We start from the raw sequence: 25,793 nt of genomic DNA, 5'->3' as shown, positions 1-25,793 counted from the left end.
TGGTTAACTTTGTAGCAACATAGACGGCTTTAGAATAGCAATGTCCTTCCAACCACAAAAACATACCATTGAGGCAATTTAAGATGGAGCTCTCTTTGTAGTTTTTGAGTGCATTCTGCCAGGAACAATCAAATGCATGGCCTTGTTAACCCATGGGCGGAGCTCTTTTCTGTGTAGTCTGGCTCCCTTCTCTGATCAGTTATTGTTTCTAAGAATGTATTTCTGATTTCCATAGTAATTGACACAGATGAGGGAACAGCCCCTTCCCTGGGACACTGGGCAGGTGGTAAACACTGTTAAGATAACTTTCAGTGTCAATCATAAGTTAGGGGTATATTCTAAGTGCTCATTCTGGTGTTCACTTCCTATAAATGAGAAAAGAATTGTAGACTGGTCAATTTGACACTACTTAGCGACTGCTGGACTCTGCCTTGCTTCTCTCGCTTTCCCAAGCAAAAGGGTTGTCAGTCAAACAGCAGTCATCCCACCCTTGTGCTCACACTGGCCATTTTGAGCACTCCAGGGACACTTTGAAGAAACTACATGGAGATCACAGCCACTTACTCTATCTATCTCCTGAAGATGCAGTCATATGACAGACCAAACATGGTCAATGTTTCAAACCATTGACCCCCAACTTTTTGCTATCATAAGCCTTGGTGAACTCTAGATAGCCTCCCCCAACCTGCTCCCCCAGGCCAGAGAAGAAACACTTCTCCTGTGACCTAAAAAGATTATTGTGATTGGTACAAATAAGACAATGTTGGGATTGGTGCAAACACCAATCTTTATTCAGATGAGAAGGTTGCTGTGACTGGTGCACAAGTCTTTCCTCCAACTGTTCCATAGGGCTATTCAGCTAATTGGTGAGTAGCTGGGGGCATCTTCCTGCTGCCTCCCCTGCTGTTGCAACATCATGCCCAGTAAAGGCTTCTCTTGTTGCCTGCTGTAAGTAGAGTGTGCTGTGTGTATGAGTAAGAGAGAGGAAGAAGAAATGAGGAAAGCAGCATCAGAAAGAGCAGACTAAGGGCAAGGGTGCAAGCAATGGGACAGCACCGGCAGTCATAGCGGGTACCAGCACACAGAGCCATGGGGTTAGCGAGTGGTCAGCTGTTGGCTTCTGGGGAAGGGGCAGAGCTGAGCAGGTTGCTACTACTTCACAGCTGAAGAAGAGGCAGGCCAGAGGCATTAGCAGGCCACACTACAGAAGCACTGGCGTTCCCGGCTGCATTGGCAGCTGCAGAAGATGCAGTGCTGCTAGACATTGGCAGCAGCTAAGAGCAGCCGGGGACCTCTCCTGAATGGCAGCAACACTGATGGCAGCCAGGGCAACACGAGGCAGTGAACAGTCCCAGAGAGCAGCCACAGCAGAGACATGATGGCTGACAGGGTAGAAAGAGGGTAGGAAGCTGAGGCTGAAGGACAGAGCCTGGAGAGAAGATAAGATGCAGGCCCTGGTGTCAGGAGAATCCCAGAGAGCTGTGAAGACTTCCTGCAAGAATGTCAGACTCCCCAGGTTCAGGAGCTGTAACAAGGACTGAGGAATTCTAGTACCTGGGACCTGCCCAGAAGCTGGGCCAATGGTTGTTAGTAAGGGCAGAGAAATCCCATCTACCTGGAACTCCCCAAGAGTGCTAGCACTTGTAGAGGTAAGGGCCCCATTATCTCAGGTCTACACAAAGATGTTAACACTAGAGGGTGCCACCTGCTGTTGCTGCTGTGGCTGACCTCCAAAACCTAAGGATTCAAACAGAGCCCAAGCCCTGCACATGAAGGACTCCTCACCCACCACCCCTGCCCCAGACTTTCTATCTGGGTAGAGCTGGCTAGCAAACTGGTACTGGATATTGATTCAAGGGTCCCAACTTTCATAAAAATTTACAAAGCCCAGGAAGAACCAGCCAAGTATGGGCAGTCACAGGAAAAGAAGCCTCAGAAAATGTCTTGAGATAGCTCAGACAAGGCGATGCAGTTGGAAACCTCTTAATGAACAATCTTCTCTTCTGTGCTGCAGGAAACTCTGGGCACAGAACTAAAGGAAATCAGGAAAACGCTAGATAAGGAGGACTGAAGGACATCATGAGATGCCCAGCTGCAGACTTAGGCTGTTGTAAGAAGCAGGGAGAGTGCACTGCAGGGTAGCAGAGACTAGCCTGTGGAAGAGGAAGGGAAAAGAGAGAAGTAAAGAGAAGCTCCAGAACCTACAGAAACTACTAACCTCAGGTTCACATGACTGGCGGCAATCCTAGGGGGAACAGAGAAAGCCAAAACTAACCTGAAGGTCTCCTGGTATTTGATGGAGACACATTTTAATTTGTTGCTGATGCCTCAAGGGCTCCAGGCAGGAAAGACTCGGAGACCCACAACTGAACACACTATAACCAAGTTAGCAAAGTCCAAACATGTGAAGAAAAGCTTGCAAACAGCAAGATGCAACTTTTTCTCAATACATAAGATTAACAGCAGACACCATCTAGGTTACAGGGATGACACATTTAAAGTTCTAAATGGAGGAAAACCTGTCCACCCAGAATACATCCTGCAAAACTAGCTTTTAAAATTGAAGGCAAAAGTAAGATACTTCCAAAGCAGGAAGGCATGGTTGACAAAACAACAACAACAACAACAATAACAACAAAAAACTCATAGGGATCTTTTACACCGAAATGAGAACAGACTAACTAAAGCCATATAAAGATCCTTGCTTTCAAAAACAATTAAACATTGTTTTAAGAGGAGAATTATGTTTTTAGTCTATTGTTCCTTTTTTGGTTTCTTGGATGGCATAAAAGACAAATGTATTAAACAAGCCAATGGTTATACAACGTTAAAAGATATAATAACAAGAGGTGGAATCAGGAAGAATGAAGTTAACAGATGCTGCTGGTATCAACCAGGAAACAATTCCAACCAAGGACCAGAAGCTTAGGGTGTTGCTAAGGTTTGGAGGTGAGTTGTGCCCCAAAGGTTGGAGAGTTGAAGTTTGGTTCTCCGAGTAAGTCCTAGAAAGTGGTAGGGCCAGGTGTCTGCAAGGTAGGGCCAGGTGGCAGATGCTTGTTTTTTGTGAACACTGACCTTGGATGCAAAACCCCATTAGTTCCTTTGAGAGAGGACTGTTAGAATTCTGAGAGGACTGGTCCCCTCTTCCCTCTGCTTCCTACCTCTTTAGATGGGGCTTCCTTTTTTGTAAGGATCCAGTCATTATGCTGGCCTGCCCCTATCACCTGGCAGAATGCACTCAGGCAGTACCCTGGTCAGCCCATGTGCAAAGGATCCCTTTAAAATTAAGACGCCCCCACCCTCTTCCGCTGTCTTTCCTGCTGTTCCCCTGGGGCAGACAGGACTTTCCCTGTCTCCCTCTTCCCTTCCATCCTCTCTCTGTCTCTGTGTCTCTTTACCTCTTTTCTCTTCCTGGCCCCATTCCCCTTTTAATAAAACTTCTCACTTAAGCTCTGTCTGCCTGGCATGTTTGTCCCTCACCTCAATCAACCTTGCCCACCATGGAATCTGTCAAGGTCCCCCACTCGTATTATCACAATACTTTCTGCATATGCCCCTACGATACCATTTATCATCAGGCTTTTAGCAGAAGCTGAACCCAAAGGACCTACCTAATCTTGGATTTTTCTGCCTTCAAAATTACAACCAAAATGAAGTGTCCTGTGTCAGATACTTTCTTATAGCAACAGGAAAACGACTAACGTGAATGTCAACTATAATTTTCATGGTTAACATTGCCCAAAGTAAAGAGCACTGGCTGCTCTTCCACAGGACCCCGGTTTGATCCCCAGCACCAATGGTTAGCCATCTCTAACTCCAATTTCAAGGGATTTAACACCTTCTTCTGGCCTGAATGCAGACATGCAAACAGCCAAAGCACCCATAGGCACACATAAATAAACATAAATGAATAAACAAACAAATAAATAAGTCAGGGTATTTAAGATAAACAGCAAAATGATATAACAGGGAGTAAAATAACACACTAGGAAAGTCTATCCAACCAAAATGAAGTAACTATTCAAAGAACTGGGGATCAGGTTGTGGGGGGTGGAAGAGGACAGTACTGAGACAACAGAAAAGGGGGGCACTTCAGAGTGAGGTAGAAACTTAGTGCAAGGGAAACTCCCAGGAATCTACAGAATGACCCCAGCTAAGACTCCTAGCTACAACAGATACAAAGCCTAAACTGGCCCTCTCCTGTGACTAGGCAACACTTCCAGTGGAGGGGTTGGGACACCAACCCAATCACATGACCTTTAACCTACAGTCTGATCTGCCTGCTGGGGTAAGGGTAGCACAGAGATTGTGAGGGTGTCCAACCAATGACTGGTCCACCCTCAGACCCATGCCATGAGAGAGAGAGTGTGTGCTAATGACACTATCTGGAGTGCCAGGACCCAGAGGCTGGATGGTTCAGTGACCTAGGATATAACCAAATACAACTGGGGAAATAAATAAATAAGTAAAATGCCTACTGATATTCTGCTATACTCATAGATTGGTGCCTGGTAAATTGTCATCAGAGGCTTCATTCAGCAACTAATAAAAATCGATGCAGAGACCCACAGCCAAATATTAGGCCAAACTCAGTGAATCCTTCAGAAGAAGGGATGGAAGGTTTGTAGGAGCCTACGGGGTCAAGGACACCACAAGAAAACCCAGAGTTAACTGACCAAGGCTCACAGGGGCCCACAGGGCCTGAACTGACAACTAGGGAGCCTGTGTAGGACTGACCTAGGCACTCTGCACATATGTTACAGTTGTGTCGCTTGGGCTTCTTGTGGGACTCCTAACAGAGGGAGCAGGGGCTGGCTCTGACTCTCTTGCCAGCTTCTGGGCCCCTTTCCTTCTACTGGGTTGTCTTGTCCAACCCTCACACAAGGGGAGGTGCTTAGTCCTACTGTAACTTGATATGCCATGGGACTAGGGAGGAGGGAGTGAGGGAGGAAGGGAGAAGGAAGGAGGGAAGGAAACAGTAAACCAATTAAACATGATAGTTTAAATACTTGATTTGCAGTCAGAGATGGTATAGCATGTGTCTTTAACAGAGGCCTAAACTATGTTACAAAGGAAGACTAGCTTTATATAAAAAGACAAAAAATGTTCAAAAGGACAGCACAAGAGGAAAAGCTAGTGAGGCTACACTAATGTTTTCAAAATAGATACAATGAAAAATTTGTTACAAGGACTATAAAAAGTGCATAATGTACCCAAAATAGGCAACTACAAGCATATGCATCACACACCACACCTACATGTCATATAAAAACATACCACATACACCACACATGCACGTGTGAACATTTACTCACACATACACCATACACACCACATAAACACATACCACATACACTCACCACACATATACACGTGAACCTTTACTCATAGACCCCCCCACATACTACATAAAAGAAAACTTTGGATGGTAAGGAGTTGTATAAGCTGCTGATACATTCTCAAAAGATTACTCAGAAATCAAAATCCTAGCCAAAGGTAAAAAGTACAACCCCATCTTGGTTCCCAGTGAATTCTCCTAAGCACTTAAAGAGTTAATAACAATCCTACTTTTTCCAGACTTGGAGGAGAGGGAGCACTTCTTGTCATACAAGGTTGTCATCATGAAACCAAAGGTAGGAAAAGAAGACTGTACTAAGTACAGTACTAAGGAGACACCGCAGCAAAAATGGAAAGATTGTAATGATATGAAATACATACTCTGGTTAAAGAGGAGCAAAGCTAGAAATCAACAGAAGACAAATGGCAGTGGGTCTCTACCATGCCCAAGGGGGATCTACTTCAGAATAGCAAGAAAGTCAGATAAGCAACATAAATATGCTGGGAAGGCATCCCAGCATCTAGTAAACACAGGATCATTCATCCCACTGTTAGAATTCTTATCTTCAGAGACACATCTAAGCTATGGTCAGAAGATATACGGAGACGAGAAACAAAATTACACAGGCAGCCAAATGATTTCAATGCCTTTCTAATTTTACATGTATGGAATTTTCCAAATAAAAGATTTAAAGACATACTTAGATTTTGTTTTTCATAGGCACTGTGAGTTCAAGGCCAGCCTGAACAAGCTGTTGCCATTGTATTCATGCATGTATGTGGGTCTGTGTACACCCATGTGCATGTCTATTGAATAAAGTTATGCCTCTTGGAGTGATAAGGCTGCGTCTAAGGGCCACAGACTAACAAAACTCTCAGGGTCAGACCTACCCTTCAGTTGTTTGCTGGTCAAGGAAGTCAAAGAGACTCCCCAAATAACGTACTATCATCGTTGCCCTTGGTTGCTTAAACTAGATTTAACCTAGAAGCCTTCTCCAGGACTAGCTTTCATAGTACCCAAAGATACTATGAAAACTACCAAGGGAGAAAAGCAATAAGTAGCCTATCCAACTATAAAGCTGATGAACCATATTAATTATTGCCCAGCATAGCAAGGTATCCCCAAAGGTGCAACAGTGGCAGTTAATATCTTGGGTATAACTAAAAGTTGCCTAATTGAACTTAAGGCCCCATAAGATAAGAGGAAATTCATGTTTGGTACTGTAAAGTCAGCCAACCTCTGGCTGGTGAGGTCATGAACCCTAGACAAGAGATTCCTCCAGCCCCTTTCTTAAAGCACTATAATTGTATTCTAAACACTTATTCTTAAACTCACAGGTAAGCACAGCCCTTGCCCCTCATCCACGCCCACTTCTTGTCACACCAGATGGAGACTACAGAAATCTACAGCTGGTCAGAGCACAGACGACAGCTGAACACTGGGTGCTCAGCCCCTGCTGATACATCCAGCACGACACTACACCCAAGGCTCAGGGAACAGCATGGAAGAGGGGGCAGAAAGTTTGTAAGGGCCAGAGGACCAGGATGTCTGCTGGGAGATGGTGTCCTCTATGTATGCCAAGGAGGCTGCACCCATGAAATCTTAACAATATGACTGCCTGCACAAGACCCCCAAAATGACAATAGCAGTTGACACACCAGTGCAGATGGGGGAAGTCTCACAAGGCCTCACTCCCAGATGAAGAACTGCAGGATGTTAAATGATGGCTAAGAGAGGGAGAATTAGTTTTCTTCAGGGATGAATGCCCTAATTGACTGTCTAATCCAACTGGCCAGCCTAATGTTCTCAGCAGGCTGCATTTATATACACAGTGGGGGGAAACTGGAGGAACTGGAATGGGTAGAAATGGTGTCAATATACTGCCCATGTATGAAATTCTCAAAAATTATAAACAGTACCTCCATAACTTAGGGAAACTTTTCAAAGCATAGTGCAAAATACAGGAATTATAATGCTAACAATCAAGACACATTAAAGCCATGTATGAAAATAAAAACACAGATGGTGTTTGCAACTGGATTCAACGGTGAACTGATGTGCAGAAGATGTTCCTGCAAATCAATACACAGAAAAAATGTCTGATGTTTAAAATCTGATGCTCAGAATGGAGAGTAAAAGACGGGCAGGTACTTAACGTCACTTAGAAGCAACAGGTAAGTGAATGACATGTGCAGCATTAATGACATACGCACTACAGGGCTCTAAAGGCAGAGTGCTCACAAGGGTTTCAGAACGTGGGATGACTGGCAGAAACAAAACAAGAGCTGTCTAGATGCTTGTGAAAGTGTAACTATGTGCGCTCAAGAGCCGTTGGGCAAATATCACTGAAGCAGCACACATATGCCTGCCAAAGCAGAAAGCTGGGAGGGCCTGTCATGAAAGGAAACCAAAGGAATGAATCAGTTTATGCATCTATACTGACAAACTCCAAAAACAATTGATTGAAAACAGCTGTGGTAAAGGACACTCACATAAACTGTGAAAGCCCACAAAAGGAAACCACATGTTCTTCATGCACATACCAGTAAAGTTATAGAACCATCCTGAGTGAGGGACCCCACTCACAAAAAGACAAACATGAGCCTTCATCCAGTAGCTGATGGAAGCAGAAGCAGACACCCACAGCTAAACACTGAGCCAAACTCCTGGAATCCAGTTGCAGAGAGGGAGGAGTGATGAGCAAAGGGGTCAAGACCATGCTGGAGAACCCCACAGAAACAGCTGACCTGAACAAGGGGGAGCTCGTGGACCCCAGACTGACAGCTGGGAAACTAGCATAGGATGGACCCAGACTCCCTGAATGTGGGTGTCAGTTAGGAGGCCTGGGTAATCTATGGGGCCTCTGGCCGTGAATCAGTATTTATCCCTAGTATATGAATGGACTTTGGGAACCCATTCCACATAGAGGGATACTCTCTCAGCCTAGACACACAGGGGAGGGCCTAGGCCCTGCCCCAAATGATATGACAGACTTTGAAGATCCCCCAAGGAAGGCCTCACCCTCCCTGGGGAGCAGAAAGGGGATGGGTTAGGGGATTGGTGGGGGACAGGGGAGTTGGGGAGGGAGAGGGAACTGGGATTGACATGTAAAAGATGCTTGTTTTTAACTTAAAAAAAACAACAACAACTATATAAGAGCATGACATGCAGCCCTGGAATCTGGTGGGAGAAAAATGATGTCAGAGCTTGATCTACCCTCTAATGTAGCACAGCATCTCCAGCAAACTAATTTGACAGTAAACTGTGAAGAGCTCAGAAAACTGGGACACCATTATCGGATGACAGTTTTATCTGAGATATGGACACAGATGACAGCATAAGCACCACAGCACAATTGAAGCTGACTGGGTCAGGAGTCAGTGGGCAGAGGTAATTCACATGCTGACATAAAAGGCATACCAAGAAAAGAGAGCCTTAAGGATAAACTAATCCTTTAACAACCTCTAAATCTACTTGTTGTCAGTTTGATATAAGCCAGGGCCATGTGGGAAGAGACCCTCAACTGAGAAAACAGAGCTATCAGATTGGCCTGTGGGGCATTTTCTTGATGGCTGACTGATGTGGGAGGGCCCAGCTCCAGGCAGGTGATTCAGAGCTGTGTTTGCAGGATGAGCAACCCAATAAGCAGTGTTCCTCCATGGCCTCTGCTTTATTCCTGTCTCCAGGTCCCTGCCCAGACTTCCCTTAGTGATGGACTACAACTATGAAATAAATGTACCTCCCCAAGCTGCTTGTGGTCAGGGTATTCAGAAGTAGAAAGCAAACTAGGACACTGTTATTAATACAAATCAACTATCAATAGGCCCTCTCACTCCCCCACAACTCTAACTACCATAAATTGACCTCTAGTTCAAAAAACTAGGACACTATTATTAACACAAATCAACTACCAGTAGGCCTTCTCGCTCCCCCACAACCCTAACTACCACAAATTGACCTCTAGTTCAAGGCTGGTGAAAGTCACCTGCCCTCCCTCCCCTGTGCCCTTTTTGATTTATAACTTAGAGCAGCTCTCCTCAGAACAATTGTACTCACTGTATGTGTCCAGTGTTTGGCTGGATACTATTAAGAACTGCAAGACTTGTCTCTTCTGGCTTATCTATAAGGACATAAAAAATTGTTTTCTCCAGTTGAGACTGAGAACTCCAAACTTACCCCTAGAGAACCAGCCTGGCCTTTAATTCAAACTGAGTAGGTCTGATGACCTCAAAACCTATTGTGTCACTGTGCTGTGCCACACCTCCCAAAGCCCAGGGGATCTTGTGGTTGTCCTGATCACACCAGATGTACGCCAAGTTTTTCAAAGAACTATTTACATATGCTAAAGAAGAAAATGGGGAGAAATTCTGGGCCCAGAATGTGTGACCACTCTTCTAGGAGTAACCCAGCATGACATAAAGAACAAAAAGTAGCTCAGAATCAAGAGTAAAAACAAGGTGTAAGTGACTAAATTCACACCAAAACTTTTGCTGAATTTTACATTAAGTCCTGTACCTATTCAAAATGACATGCTCAATATAGGATTTGGCCCATTCCATATGTACACAAGCTAAATTCTTATTGTGGAGCTGGGATCTGGGGGTTAATCACTATGACAATGTTTTATAAATCTGAGACTTACAATGAATGATTTTACAACTCGCTACAAGATATACTACTCATGGGCTTCTGCAACCATTGACCTTAGTATCATGGTAAAATACGTTTGGAATCAGGCATTTCCTTAAGAGTCACAATTTCTAACAGGGAAACAACAAAAATAATGATGAACTGACTCAAAAACACAGTATTTATTATAAATAGGAAAAAAACCCACCTTAAATGGCATTCATGGGGTAACAGAGTAACATTTAATGAATACAGAATGTTAGAGAACACATCATATAGATTGTTTGGAGTGCTCATATCCATACAGAATATGCATTTTTATAGTTGTGTTGACATGAGGCTAACACAATTGCATTTCTATTTCAATAGACTCCCCCCCCCCCAGAACTAGAGTAATTAAGAGGTAATAGCTATCTTGCCTCTTTATCGTCTAGGACAGCAAAGCAATTTACCTAAGGATTTTTTGCTTAACGTTTAACACCATACTGCAATTTTCCAGTTATGCTAAGATGGAAAACCTCTTTAAACAACAGTAAAATAATTTTTCTTCTATTACTTTAGCAGTGAAAAATTAAAGCCCCATAACAAAACATCAAAATCTTGCACAACACCCTGATGTTACAAGATATCCACACCTAGCAGAATCAAGCTTCCTCCAGCCGCCTTTCCCTGTTCGCTTATCCTGGATTTCGGGAGTTCCTCAGCCTCAAGAGTTCAGGAGGATGTGGCCGGAGCACTAACTGCAGGTCTGGCCCTATTCTCCTCATCCGCCAAGGCCTCACAGTACTGTGTGGGCCAGTCTTTGGGGTCCTGATTATGGACTTTGGCCACAAACTTGAGAACTTTCATCTTGCTGGTTTCCAGGTTGGTTCGCGGGCCCCACTGTAACTCGTAGTCCACAGGATCGGTGTGGGGTATCCTCCGGTACTCCAGGTAGCGCTGCCGCACAAAGTCCTCTGTAATGAGTTTCTTTGGGTCACCAAAAATTAAATGCTTCTTAGTGGGGTACACCCCGAGCCGCCGCAGGAAGTCCCAGACCTCGGTCTCGGTAATGGTGTTGCCCTTCATGAAGATGAGCCCCAGGACTATCATGAGCAGGCCCGTGGTGGGTGTTCCCTGGTCGCCCCTCACTTCGGCGTCCTCCTCCACCGGCTCCAGCATGTTGATAAGGATGTATGTGTGGCTCTTGGGCTCCAGCTCCACCAGCTTGTACCCGAACACGTACTGTAGGCGCTCGGCGGCCAGTCGCAGCAGGTTGGGGTACACGTCCCGGTAGTCGCCCACCACGTGCTTCAGGATGTCGGTGCGCTTGATGGGGATCTTCTTTTGGTCCTTGATCAGCAGGAACTGCACCAGCTCGGCCACCTTAAGCTCCAGCTGCTTCTGGGTGCGCGGCCCCACGGCGGGGGCCGACAGGGAGGCGCGGGAGCCCTGGGACGTGCCGCCCGTGCCGCGGGACGTGCTGGGCGCCTCCTCGCCTGCGTCTCCCCACTCCCGCTCCTTCTCGGCCTGCGTGCTGGGCCGGCCGCGGCCCCTCGGCTTCTGCAGCATGTCACCGGGCCGCGGAGAACTGGTCGCCTCCACCTCGTAGTAACCGCCAAAAACCTGTCCCCAGCGCGCCCGCGAGACACTGGGAGGAAGAGCGGCGCGCGGGTGACGTCATATCGCCTGCGCGCTGCGTCCGGGGGCGGAGCTGTACCAACCCGAGGGGGCGGGGCCTCCGCACGCCACTGCGCTTGCGGAAGGTCTTGGCGGTGGCTGCCTCTTCTGGGCTTTGGCGGCTGTTTTAACGAGTATAGAATGGTGTTTGTGGAATCATAGAAATAGGAAACTAGAACCAAACACCTCGGCAAGTGTACAGATGAATTCTAGGGCACACCTGTTTAGGCACATTTTATAGTTTTTGCTGAGTTTTTAAGTTAGAAAATTTGTATATGGAACATAAAGAATAAATGTGTGTGGTGGTGGGGTGGAAGAGCAGTAATAAAGTGTAGAGGAAGAGAAGACCTGGAAAGTAAATAAAAGCGTTTATTTGTGTAACAAATGAGGACGTGAAAGACCCAAAGGTACCTTTCTGGGCAGAGTCATACCCTCCTGGCCAGTTAATTTCTTTGCAATCCCTTAGAATCTGTAAGGAATATTATTCTCCAAAGCAAGATTTCTCCCATTATTTCCAGACTTAATTCTCTTCATTAAACTTCAGCTAGATGAGCAGGAGAAACTACATAAGCATTGCCAATAACGTGCTTTAGCTTGTGAGGTGACCTTTTGGAAGACGTGTTTCGAAAAACTGCCTTGGACCCACACCCACAATTTTAGCAGAAACTGGATATTAGAGGAATGCTACCCCCAGAGACACTTGCTCTCTCCAGAGAATGCCGTTTAATTTAGGTTACCAATGCTTGGGAGTAGCAATAACACGCATCTCTTAATTTTCTTTCTTAATATACAAGCTTAAAAGTCTCAGTAAGAGAGGAGATGTGTGTGGTTTGTAGATGGCTTAAATTGTGCAACTCTAATAGACAAAATGAGGCATTTCATTAACTCAAACCATCAGCAGTCTGTTGCCACTGATGCTACAGATCTTAGGAAATGTGTTTCTTCTCCATTTACTGACAGAGAAACTGAGTTTTCCCCTGTCTTTTCAAAGCTACAAAGAAAATAGGTAAACTGTTCAAGGAATGAACTCAAATTGATTTTCTCTTTAATGCAAATATATTCAGAGGAAAGCAATTCGGATCACATTATTTGAATAATAACATCAAAACATGGCCTTATTAAAATTTCATTAAATGTAAGCAGCATAAAATTTTTGTTTATAATTCAATATGAAAATCAGTCTGGTAATGGGACCTGCAATGCAAATATAAAATCTCACTCCCTGTTGTGATGCAACTATTCTGAAATCTAGTGAGCTATGAGCAGTGACTGTTCCACACAGGGTCCAAAATGACATCATCAAGCATTGTCAACTACAGAGGCTGCTACAGTTTGAATGTGTCCTCCAAAGCTCACATGTTGGAAATACAATCCCCAATGTAGCAAGCAGCATTGTCACTTTGTGAGTGAATGAATGCCATATTCTCTGTAATGGGTTAAGAGTGCGTCTATTTTGCTATTGTAGTCTCTCTCACCATCTCATGATACAGTGACCCTCAACAATGTGGCACCTGTCCTTAGACCCCCCCAACCTCCAGAGACATGAGTGAAATGCAATTGTGCTATTTCCAAATTATTCACTCTATGGTATTATTTTACAGCTACACAAACAGATTAAGATCAGCTAAATAAAGCACAGCACCACGGCATTCTCTTTATTTACAGCGAGCCATTCATCTGCTTCAGCCCCCTCCCCCCGCAAATTGAAGTCTGTATTTAAGTTCATAGAAGCCTCCTGCAGTCTAGAATTCTGCAAAAGATCCTTCCAGAAGGATCAGTTGTGCCTTGAGCCAAATAATCTCAGCAGCCAGGAGATAAGAGAGAAATGGGAAATAAGCTGAGAGCTATAGTCCATAATCAAGCCGGTTTTCAGTATTTTCCGAGCTGATTTCTCCCCAAAGCCCAAGGAGCTCCAGCAGCCTACACCTGCAGCATCTTTCAGTAGCACCCCCCCACACACACACGACAGCAGATGATTATGACTCAAAACACGTGAAGAAAGATACCGGTTTTAAGTCTTAAAACACCTGTCTCCATGCTGTCCAGAACAAGAGAAAACACAGGCATAAAACAATGCTACTAAAATGGAGTCCAGAATTTGCAATGAGGAAGTCAACCGAACCCCACATTTCAAATCAAATAGACATTGGAAGCAGTGGAGGCTTGGGTACAAACTGTGGCAGTAATAATATTGGTAATGGCAAAGGGCAGCAGCTAATGCCTTTACAAAGGTAACTGTAAATACCAATTCTTTAGCCAGACAACAACCCTGTAAGGCGTGTTAATTACTCTGACAGAGAAACAGATAATGTGGAGCACAGACATGGTGACCTTGAAGAAGTAAAGCTTTGGCAACAGGGAATCTAGACTATAAATCTGAAAAGGCTACCTACCGACACTCCAAATTTCAGCTTCCAGACCAACAACATGATACCATTAATCCTGGATTCAAGGAATTAAGTGAAATTTGTCTGCTAAGTACCTAGCACAGGGTCTGACAGTGTATTCAATTACAATTTGTTTCTTTCCAGAGGGGTTATGCTAATGACAATTGAGGATGATACAAAATTGTGTGTGTATAAAAAAGGTACATCCTTACTCTCTTAGGGTCCTGGTCAGCCCTTTGAATTAAATTCATGAGACAGATTTTTTTATTTAATTAGATTTTTGTAATCATGGGGGGTCAAATCTGGGGCTTCACATACATTAGGCAAATGCCCTACCACTGAGCTATACCACTTAATTAGACGAAAGTATACACCTTTAGTCCAAGTGGTACAGGACTCTGTTTTATAATGAAACGAAGTTTCAAAGAAATAGCAAGATCTGGATGCTTTTGTATTTGAACAAAGAGAAATAACTGTGGAACTGTAACTACATTATGTAGGAAGGCTAAACGAGGTTTCCCAGAGACCTCTTGGCCATAACCCAGTAATGTTTCTTTTCTGCACTTGGAAGTTTTTATCTCCTGTTTTCAGGAAGAGAGAAGCTGAGGCTGCCCTTCTAGCATCTGCTGTTTTTCAAGTGCTTTAGCTCAAAGTAGCCCTCATGCCAAAATGGCACATTCTAGGTGGCATATTCTGCTAACCTGCACAAGAAAGATGTTCATCTATAAAAATCAGGAAAAGGTCAGAGAGAATTATATAGACATTATTGTGCCGTTAAGGCTACACACTGGGCCAGGCGTTGGTGGCACATGCCTTTAATCCCAGAACTCGGGAGGCAGAGGCAGGTGGATTTTTGTGAGTTCAAGGCCAGCCTGGTCTACAAGAGCTAGTTCCAGGACAGCCTCCAAAGCCACAGAGAAACCCTGTGTCAGAAAAACAAAACAAAACAAAACAAAAACAAACAAACAAAAAAGGCTACACACTCTGAGAAATTAAAAGGTAGATTTTTGTTTGTTTAGAAGATAAATGAAAATTATCTCCTTGGCAAAGTCTCTGCAGTGACACAATGCTCTGCCCATTTTGTGGTTCAGATTTTTAGTAAATTCAATGTGATTAACATGTGGCAAGTGCAACTTTATGTGGAAGCCTTGAAGTCACAGAGATAAGTGATTAAAACAGAAAAGAAATCTTCAAATTCCTTGTGCTAATGACCCTTTTGCATTTACAGTCAGACCCCAAACAAAAGGGGGGGGCAAAAACTGAGACAAACGCCACACTAGCTAAGATTTCAAAGGCACCGAGGAAGGCAACACAGAGTGCTTTAACCATCTCTAAGTAATTAAATGCTTTCTTCCATCTCCTTGGCAGCGAATGCCTGCCAACAGGCTCTAATCATCTTCATTATCTACAAGAGGCTTCTCTCCATTCACTGGTATTTCTCGTACAACCAGAAAAAGATTTTGAAACCTCTGAGAGCAACACGGTGCTAAAAGCAGGTGAGGACCTTTGAGGAACAAAGAGAATGATCAAAGCCTGCAGCTAGCACGTATAAGCAGCTTCCCTGCTTTTTCTGGGGGAAGAAAATCGGACAGTGTGCAGCAGGCATGCAAAGGAGTTGAGGCCCAAATACTGCCTAGGTAACAACAATGGCAATTGAGACATTTTTAAGGATTCAGTAAAGTTTTCCACGTCTACTCACTGTTTACTCTTAAACCTGTGTCTACCCATCCCTAACAAAGGTCCTCCAGATCAGACAATATGGCAAACCGCATAGAACACTGTGTTCCTCGTAAAAGTTGATTAAGCCTCGCAGAGCTTTCCTTGGCTGGGGAAAGGTGTGGGCTGACGAGACAGTGCCTTCCTAGTAATGCAACCACTTGGCACAGAGCCTCTGATTGAACTCTTTTCAAGAAATAGAAACTACACATTTACCAAGGGCCTTGATGAAAGGCATTAGAGGTATTGAGTTATAATCATACAAGGTCTCAAACAGGAATAAGACTTGATTTGTTTGTTTGGCCTCTTCCTCCCACTGCAATTTTTTTCCCTTTAGAAATTGCCTCTTCCACCTCTAGGAGACCTTGATACTATTCTTTCTTCCATTGTTGGCCCACGTGATTTGGGCCTGATTATGGCATCCAACCAGCATCTTTCAAGGGGCGCTCACACACAGGTCCTCTTTCCCGCACTAGCAAGCGTAAGTGTGACCTACACTTAGCAGCTATAGCTGTGGTTTGTCAAAAACCCTCCCTCGTGGTGATGCAAACTCAACGGAAGAGATGGAGGAATAGTTCAGATTCTCCCATATGAATCTCCATGTCCCAGGTTTAAGGTTAGACTCTTGCAGATAGCTGCACACTGAGGAATCTTTCACCTAATCGGCTGTGAGCTGCTTTTTGGCATCTGAAATTGAATGAGTTTTAGCTAAGTCTGCAGGGGGAAAGAGATTTCAGGGGGAAGAGACCCTGGTGGGTAGTTATAGTGAACATCCTTCCCGAAGTACTTTCAATACCATCAATGATAACTAAATAAAATCTAACGCAATGCTTTGTGGCTGGGGAACTTGCTTATTATTTTACCTGTTAGGAATACAGACGGGAGAGGCAAGCAAGTAAGGACCACACGGTTGCATGCAAATGTATGCATGTGCTTTCTAGCCACTTACCCCTGGTGTTTGAGACAGCTTGGAGGATACCGTCATATGTCAGCAATGGCAGAATATTGTTAGGTGATTTTGTCATTAGGTAAACATAGGCAATGTAATCTTACAGGATCACTATGGCATCCGAGGCCCACAGATGACTGAAATGCTATATTGCGTGACACGTGGCTCTGCGTTAGCTCACCTGCTACTCCAGATCATTCGTGTTTAATCCAAAGGATTTTTCCACAGGCCCTGGCACATAAGAAACAGGGCTTCGTTCTTTTAAATTACACTCTGGCCTGCAGGAGAACTTTATTCACAAGGCTGGTGCACCAAAGAGAACTGACAAGGCTAATATTGTAGATACTTTTTGCAAAAACCATATACACTTTGGGATGGGAAATAAAAGTCAGCAGAAAGAAATAGAAAAAATGTTAGAAAAAAATCAAAGATTCCAGAAGCACTGTTCCTCATAAATATGAAAAACACCAATGAAAATATGAATATGAACAGACATAATGAACAATATTTAAGGATATAGGAGAATCCTGTGTATGCATGACTATTGGTCCTGAGGGAGACAACTACAAACAGAAACAGATGGAATGGGGATCCTGGAACACAGTAAATCCACACAGCCCATGTCTCTGGTCCCATAGTCCTTCTGACTCCCCGCTTTGAAGAGCAAGCTGACAGGCAGGCTTTCAGGGGCCATGGGTCCTCCAAGGTCTGCAGAGACAGGACCAAGCAAAGGCCTCTTCCCTCCTGAGAGCTTGGGTGCTAGTTGTGAAACTAGCTGGCCACTTTCCCAGGTCAGGGGTCACCCTGGAGTAGTGTGCTGGAGGGCCTGCAGAAGTAGAAGCTTATGTCCCCTTCCCCAGAATGACTACAACCATTTCTTCTTTGTGGATGGTGTCTCCCCTCCCCCAGTGCTGGGCTGTTGACTATTAGCCCTCAGGGGAAACCTTATGGGCAAATGAAATATACCAGGCCTTGAGGTTGGGAGAGAAAACAGTTTCCCTCAGAAATCTTGGACTCCAAGAAGCTTCATCAAGAGCCTGGCATCTTCTATGCCAGAAACCCTAGGGTTCTTGTTACCTGTCAGTCTAACCATTTTATAGTGATCTCCAACCACACACTTTAAAAACAACATCCCTGCATAGGTGGAGGAAGGGAATGACACTTCATTACAGGTAGTCCAAGAACATGAAGGATTACCAGTGAAACTGGCAAACCTTTAGCCACCTGACCAAGCTCTGATCCCAGATGGAAAACACCCAAATAATACATCCAGAATGAAAGTAGGACATCACTACTGATCCAACAAACAATTTGTAAGAAAATGCAAAGAGTCATGCAATGAACCAATAACACTACTTTAACCAAACCAACTAATGTAGCATTAAACAAGCATAGCTGTGTCATGGGCTTGGCTGTGTTTTCGTAGGTTTAAGTTCCATTCTTGGTGCCCCAGACACTAACTGTATTTAGAGGTCTATTTAACTTATATATACTAAATTTAAATGGGGCATTTAGGATGAGGTCCTCAACCAGTTGGACAGGTGCCCTTTTCGAAGGAGACAGATCAGCAATGTGCATGCACAGAAGAAAAAGCCACAAGAGTGACAGTGAGGAGATGCCATGCTGAGAAATGAAAAGATCAGCATAGAGAAAACCTTCACCTAGAACTTGTGGCCTCCAGATCGATGTGAAAGATTTCTAGTGTAAGCCACCAGACTGCAGTGTTGTGTTACAGTAGCTATAGCCAACCAATGCGCAGACAAAGCCAGAGAACAGAATCGAGAATCCAGGAATAAAGGCACAACTATAGGATCAATTTTCAGAAGATACTACAAGAACCCAATAGATTAACAGCAAATGATACTAGCCATACAGGACAGCATATAGCAAAGAGTGAATTTTGACCATGAACTCACACCATGCACAAAACAGGTTGGCCAAGTGCCAATGACAGCCAGCACTACAGAACTACAGATTGAAACACAGAAATAAATCCGTGTGACCTTGACTTGAGCAGCGCCGTTTCAGATGCAAGACCAAAACCATACCTGTTAAATGAGAAGACTGAGAAGGCTGGGCCTGGTGGTGCAGGTTGTAACCCCAGATACAAGGAGAGTACCTCGTCAAGGGTACGAGATGCAGACAGAGTGATGGAAATATTGGAAATTTAAAAGATGGTGTGATAACTACAAATATGCTGAACCCAAAATAGTACTTTCAGCAGGTATATTTTATGGTGTATTAATGGTAATTCAATAAGCACTATTAAAAAATAAATTGAACGCCAAACCAAAAAACTTATCTAATAAGTCTAGTGATATGATATAGAATAATAAACGGGCATTGAGAACCATCAAGTGGATCGAGTCATATGCCCAGACTTTCTGCATTAACAACAATAAAATGATTTAAATTATAAAATCAATCAAAATCCAACAAAGGAGAGTCTCCTGTGGAAATAATGATTTCAGTCACAATCAGGAAGTATGCTTATTTACATTTTAGATTAAATCTAAAATAGGCATCTTTAAAATATGCTGCACCATTGAAAAGTGATTTTTGTCAAGAGTCCTCGCCCACCAGCTTCCTATGAGTCCAGGAAGAAAGTCTCACAGGTCTCAGCCTTTCCCTGCAGAAAGGGTGGTCTGGGAAGGTAATATATTTCCACTTTAAAGTACATTATTCTATGAAAGAATTCTAAATGAAAAACCATACATATGTATTGGAAAGAAAATTAAAAGTCATTCTAATAGTTAACACTTAACTGTTAGCTCTGTGTGTGTGTGTGTGTGTGTGTGTGTGTATGTGTGTGTGTGCTGTGGAGGGTTAGGTCCCCTGGAATTGGAGTTAGAGGCAATTGTAAGTTGGTTTTGGGATCTGAACCTGGATCCTGGGCAAAACAGCAAGTGTTCTTAACCCTGGAGGCTCCTCACCAGCCCAAGCAGGTAACAGCTCTTAAATGAACACCCAATTCCTTGTTTCTTGGGTGAGTCATGGGAAGTGCCCTGTGAGACACAACAAGCTTCCTATCTTGGCTCTATCTTTACTTAAGTGACAATATTGTGACTTCTAGAACAGGGATGCTTCCTCTTAGAACTACTCAGGAATCAGACTTTAAGAAGGATGGTGACATTCCTTGAGGAAAGGGAAATGGGAGCTCTGGCAGCCACCTGGCTTCTGGCAGCAAAGCCATGCACACCAGCAACCGTTAGGGACCCTAGCCTTAGTACATACTCTTGAGAAAGCGACAAAAGCAAGGGTAAGTCACAGAGTTAGTCATTGACACACTGTGGCCGGGTGCTTCCCAGGTAGTGTTGAGCCACTGCTAAGGAACCACTTGTTACCAGGGGAAAAAAAAAGGAAAACCCACCACATTAGAATCAGCCTACTGGGCTGAAGAGAAGGGTCAGCAGATAAGAGCATGGGCTGCTCTTCCAATTCCCAACACCCACATGGTGGCTCACAACCGTCTATAATGGGATCTGGTGCCCTCTTCTGGCAGGTGGTACCTCTGACCTCTCAGCAGGTGTCTTAGGTGCTCTCTCTTGTTCACATCCTTATCCTCCTCTCCTCTCTGTTTGTATTTAACTCACCATCTATGGGACTCTCTGGGGCCTTTTTCCTGACATGGGTGTAGGCAGAAGCTGCCTTTCCTTACAGTTTACACTTATAATTAGGGCATTAAAAGGAAGAATCTTGTGCATAAGTTCCTCCAGTGGGGGGATGCTAGTGAGAGCCTGCCATTGCTGACCCAGCCAGAAGCCTTCTCATTCATCTGCATTTGTCTTTGCCCTTTTAACCCTTCACCTCCCTTTTAACTCCATACTTTGTCCTCGCTGCAATTTATGTGAGTAGCCTTCACTATGAGCCAATTTCGCTGACTACCTACAGTGAGAAAGCTCCTGCCTCAATAGCCCAGTAAATGCAACCCAATCAAGAATAATCTGGAAATGTTAAAATAAATTAATGTCTCTGAACACTTGTGGAAGATATGCTCATGACACACGATTTAAAACTAAATTCTTTCCCCATGTTTCATGGGCACATTTCTGAATTCCACACACAGCATTGAAGAAACCTCTAGTTAAAATAAAAAGCAAAGCAAAACAAAACAGCTGTAGCAGTGAGTGGATTAAACAAGTCACACGCAGAATTATATACACATCTGCTCTCATCTGGCCCAAAGCTTCGTATGTCTCATGTACCCCTCTGCCATCTGTGATCAGTTCACTCTTGAGTGTCCCCCAAAGGCCTGTGTGCTAAGACTGGTTTTCCAGACCATTGTGCATTGAAAGGTGGGAGAGCCTTCATGAAGGGGGCATAGTTGACAGAAGTTAGAAGGGGATTTGGGGAATATGGCCACCCCAGTTTCCCTGCTTCCTGATTACCAAGAGAAAAGCAATTTCATCTGCTGTGGACTCCCCCAGCATGAACTGCCTCTCTATAGGCCCAAAGGCAACAGAGCCAAACAAACTTGGACTAAAGTTTAGGGTTAGGATCCCTTCACTAAATTGCGTTCCTCAGCTGTAATGAATCTCAGTGCCAATCCTTTGCTAAGTATGCCTTCTGAGAACAATAAAGCTCTGTATGTAAGGAAAACACAGCAGCCCTCAAATGAGAAAGACTGGGGGGGGGTGGAAGATGGTGGAGAAGCCTGTGCTCTTAGCTGACCAGGTTTCCATCTTGAAGCTGCCCATTGGAGGTTCACATACACTACCTACAAAGTAATCATAGTGACAACAATGGTTATTCATCTGTTTAGTGAACACAAACAAATATAACACTGTCTCCCCAGTATCTGCAAACCACATACACACCAATCAATGCATTTTCACCAGAGTTGACAAGCTTCAGGAGCACACTGCCTTGAACTTGAGCAACCCAGATTCCTCTGTTATATCTCATGTTCCGAGGGACAAAACAAAGTTCTTACAGGAATTCAATCCCTGCCTTTCTTAGTGTAAAAATGATTCAAACCAAAAAACTGGTGCCCAAAGTCCTCTTTTTCATTTTGATGCACTTGAAGTTAGTTCACAGTGCAAACCCTGGGACACAATGTATATGACCCTGAAATACTCCTGGGGAATGGGGTCACTTTTACTACAGAATTAAAGGGCCTACCCCTAACTCCCTGCAAATATGTAAATCATGTGCCTGCTAGCAACCTTACTCAGTAAGCAGCAAAGCTGGCCAACTCATCAGTTATAAACTTCAAGTGGGCAACTGCTAGAAACCCACCTTTAAATGAAACTTTAAATTCTCCCCAGTTGCTACTCTGTTTGCATGGCATGGTTTCTATTTTAATTAGTGTATATTAACTATACAAGACAATAAGTTTTGTTTTTAACATTTTCCTGCACTGATAAATTGTTCTCCAATCATGTTTGCTCCTTCAGCATCCTCTCCCTCCCTTGCTGGCCCCATGTCTGCAGATGTTTGGATTGCTATATGGAGCCCTGGAAGCCTTGAGAAGGGAGAGAGAGAGGGAATAAACAAACTTAATCTCAGTCACACAAAATGAGATACAAAGAAAGTTTGGGTAAGAAAGAGGCAGAAAATGGAAAAGACAAGATGGATCCTGTGACACCAGGAAAAATACAAAGATGGCAAAGGACAAAAGCTCTGCTAAGGACAAGAGGGGAGAGGCAGCTCTGGAGGTGAGAATCACCTTCTTCTAGGAAGGAAGGAAGCAAGCAGAGGGAGCCTGCCTCCTGCCTCTGCTGCAGCTGCCTGGCTGCAGCCCTGTTCATCAGTCAGGGAACCACACTGGGAAGGATGACCCTAAATGCATGAAAAGATCCATATCTAGACTTCCTGGGGCCTTCCTGCCCCCTGAAGCTGACAACACCATTCCCTAATTTGGATGGACACACCAAGACTCTTACTTTTATTTTCTTTTTAAAAATATCTTATTACCCACAAGCTTGAATTAGTTGGTAGGGGAAAAGCAAACATCAACTAATTAGCTGTTTCTTTGGATCTAACCAATCACTAACTGCATGCTGGTGAAATTTCTCAAATGGCCGGATTGTTTACAATTACCTAAGTGGTCCACACTGTTCATGCATACTTCTCCCTAGCACATTTACTTCTAAGCAAATTACCTAATTCAATGTGGTTATTATTCTGGACATTTAAGAGGTGTGTATTGGGAAATTTCACATAGTAATTAATTAATGTGGATACATCTGTTATGCTAATCCTTTGTGTCTAAGTGTGATTATTAGATGTGACTTACAGAATTCAGCACAACTCACTGCCACTTAATATTAACAGTCATCCACATTCTTACTTGATGAGCCTTACTCAAGGATGATATTTCTAAATTTATAAACAAATTATGCAGCACATTACATGGATGCTAAATGGCAGGCAAGTATTAGAGGAATGGACATGTGACTCTATTCAAGCCAATGGACTGTGAGGGATATTCCGGGTAACATCCGAGAGATATTTATTTGTTCTTAAAAGGAGGCTTATAGGCAATGAAGAAAGAAAACTGTCCTTTTATATTGGCCATTTTCCATCTGCATGCATTTCCCTAAGTAGTGCCAATCACCTTATGGCTAAGAAGAGCTAAGCCAGCACATCAAAAACACATTAAAAGTGGCAGAGTGGGGACCTGGAAAGAATGCAGGTGGTTGACTTTGGGAGGCTGTGACACCACATCCGTGATATCTTCTCTGTGCACTTGTTCTGGATAGCTTCCTTTGTCAAGATTTGGTGAGTTATGCTGCATCCTAAAACTTCCCAGCCAGTAAGGATAAACTAGGTAGATTGGCAAGAGGACTGGGCACCTGACTGTGTCCCGACTCCACCTAGCAACGCTGGGGCCCCAGCAGATGCCCATATGCCAGCTGTTCTACCTGTCTCAGCTCTGTGCACAGTTGAAGGTTGAACCTAAAATGTTGCTGAAGTTGACATCTTGGTGCACAATCATTGATAGTTGTTGGCTTTCCTCTCTATAGCAAAAAGACATCTGACTGTTAAGAGGGAATTAGGCAACAGCTACAGTTTGACCAGGTAGCCAATGTCTGTAGGTTAGAAAGACAGAATTTGTTTCAAAATCACCCCATATCTACATGTTTTGTGGACATATCTTAGTATGAGTGATGCCTAGGGCCCAGGGGTGCTTCCTTGAGAGCAGCCACTGAGGAAAGTCCCCATGTGACACTGGAGTTTAGGGGTTATTCTTAGACCCAGGTCCTCCTTGTCTGGAGTTACCAGTTCTGCGTGTACTTAGTGAGCTGACACATAGATAGTATCGTGACCTGAGCAGAGCCTGACCTTCTGAGACTTTACTCATAATACAACCTTAGTCTTGGTTTGCTTAGGAGAGGACAGCAAGTGACAACCCAAGTGTCTCAAAGTCTTCAGGAGTCCAAATGTCTTCAAAGCCTGGACTCATACAGAACCTCCAAGTTTGGCCTTGTTTTCTGACCCCTATATTGTAACCTACAGGCCACAGGAAAACACAGAAAGTTCTTAGCCAGCCAAGCACACATTCTCTGGTCTCCAGTGGTTACTAATGGTGCCAGAAGTACATCTTTGTCCAGAGGGTCCAGAGGACCAACTATTTGTCCTCACAGTCTATGATGGAAGCACATATACAATGTTGACAGTTAACCCAGGAATCCAAATTCAGGGACAATCTGCAGGTCATAGGTTGCATGATTTGGAGGGACACCATGTGTGTGCTAGAGCCCAGGATGTGGAGCAGTCACACCAGGACAGAGTGTAGTTAATCAGCCAATCTAAGGGTAACGTGGGATGTCATTCTGTATGCTATGAATATGAGTTGCTTTTATTGGTTGTTGAATGAAGCTTTGTTGGCCAATAGCAGGACAAAATATAACTAGGCAGGAAATCAAAACAGAGATATGGAGAAGCAGTGTCTGGAAGACACGATGTAGACATCAAAAGGGTAAGATGTTCAAACATTACTGGTAAGCCATAGTCACGTGATGATACATAGATTAGTAAAAATGGGTTAATTTAATTGTGTGATCTATTCAGTAATACACCTGGGCCACTGGCCAAGCAATTGTAGTTAATATTAAGCAGGACAACAAACCTACCTCTACTTTCATAAGGGTTTCCTAGGCAGCAGACAGGGACAAGGACATTTGCAATGACATGGAAGTAAACTAAGGTGTCATTTCTGGAGAGGCTTCGAAAGGTAAGTTGTAAGTAAGGCCTGAGGACGATTCAGAAGAGAAACTCTCTCACCCCATCCCACCCCAGCTGTATCTAAAGGGACAATTTGGTAGAGTGATTTCCCAGCATGTCTGCGGTTGTTAAATTTAAATCCCAGTGTGGGTGTACATGGACATATACACCCACAGAGGATGGGTGCAGAGGGATAAAGGAGAAAAAGGAAAGGGAGAAAGAGAGAGGTCTGTCGGCTTATTTGCTATGGAACCATGGAGAGATAAACTATCCCTGCATGCCTCCATCCTTTCCCAGTAATGGATGTGGCCTTAAGTGAATAGTAACTATCAGTCTGAGCTGAGCCCAAACCAGACTGGGGAAGATCTATACTCAAGATGATGATCAGAGAGAGCAAACTACATGCAACCTCAGAAATACAGCGGTGTGGAGGAAGGAAACAGTCAAGTTCTAGGACAGATGGCTACGGTGGAGCAGAACTAATGGCAGAAACAGAAATAGACTTTATAATATAAAGACATAATGAGAACACATAAGGAGTTATTATTAGAGTGTGATAAAATGCTACTAGGCCAGAACAGTGCTTGGTATTTTAATTTAAAATTTTAGGAGAGGGACTGTAAAAAAAGGAATGGTACCCACTGAAAGAAAACACATTGCTGTTTTGGGAGACCAAATGAAAGATGTGTCACATAATACAAGACAACGAGTTAAATGAACTAAAAATCACAAATGAAAAAATGGAGACACAGAAGACACAGGAGGAGGAGGCAGTTCTCTGGGTAACTAATAGGAGCCTGGGAGGGCACAAAGCAATGCCAGGTAGTAAACAGAGGGAAAAAAAAGTGTCCTGAAAAGCCCGAATTTAAATACACCCTGGCCCAAATCTCTGAATTTTATCAAGAAATCACAGAAGTTTCCTGACAGAAAGAACAATGAGTTCCTG

At 43.8% G+C, this 25,793-nt stretch overlaps 2 protein-coding genes across 4 annotated transcripts in view; both read right to left on the bottom strand.

Moving 5' to 3' along the window:
* Fam189a1 (family with sequence similarity 189 member A1) overlaps positions 1-25,793 on the bottom strand; it is a 409,697-nt gene that overhangs the window by 109,654 nt on the left and 274,250 nt on the right. The gene's annotated exons all lie outside the window — the stretch shown is intronic.
* On the bottom strand, positions 10,131-11,629 carry Nsmce3 (NSE3 homolog, SMC5-SMC6 complex component). The gene has a single exon (XM_005084411.4). The coding sequence runs from the start codon at positions 11,516-11,518 to the stop codon at positions 10,682-10,684; it is 837 nt and encodes a 278-aa protein (XP_005084468.1). The 5' UTR covers positions 11,519-11,629; the 3' UTR covers positions 10,131-10,681.

This window comes from Mesocricetus auratus, unplaced genomic scaffold, assembly GCF_017639785.1.
Source record: "Mesocricetus auratus isolate SY011 unplaced genomic scaffold, BCM_Maur_2.0 Super-Scaffold_4256, whole genome shotgun sequence".
In the NCBI taxonomy this organism is placed as follows: domain Eukaryota; kingdom Metazoa; phylum Chordata; class Mammalia; order Rodentia; family Cricetidae; genus Mesocricetus; species Mesocricetus auratus.
Note: the sequence above shows the minus strand (reverse complement) of the source record. Positions and strands in the feature narration are given on the sequence as shown.

Bases quoted from the DNA above. Each gene is read 5' to 3' on its own strand.
- Nsmce3 (XM_005084411.4), bottom strand. From the start codon at position 11,518: ATGCTGCAGAAGCCGAGGGGCCGCGGCCGGCCCAGCACGCAGGCCGAG.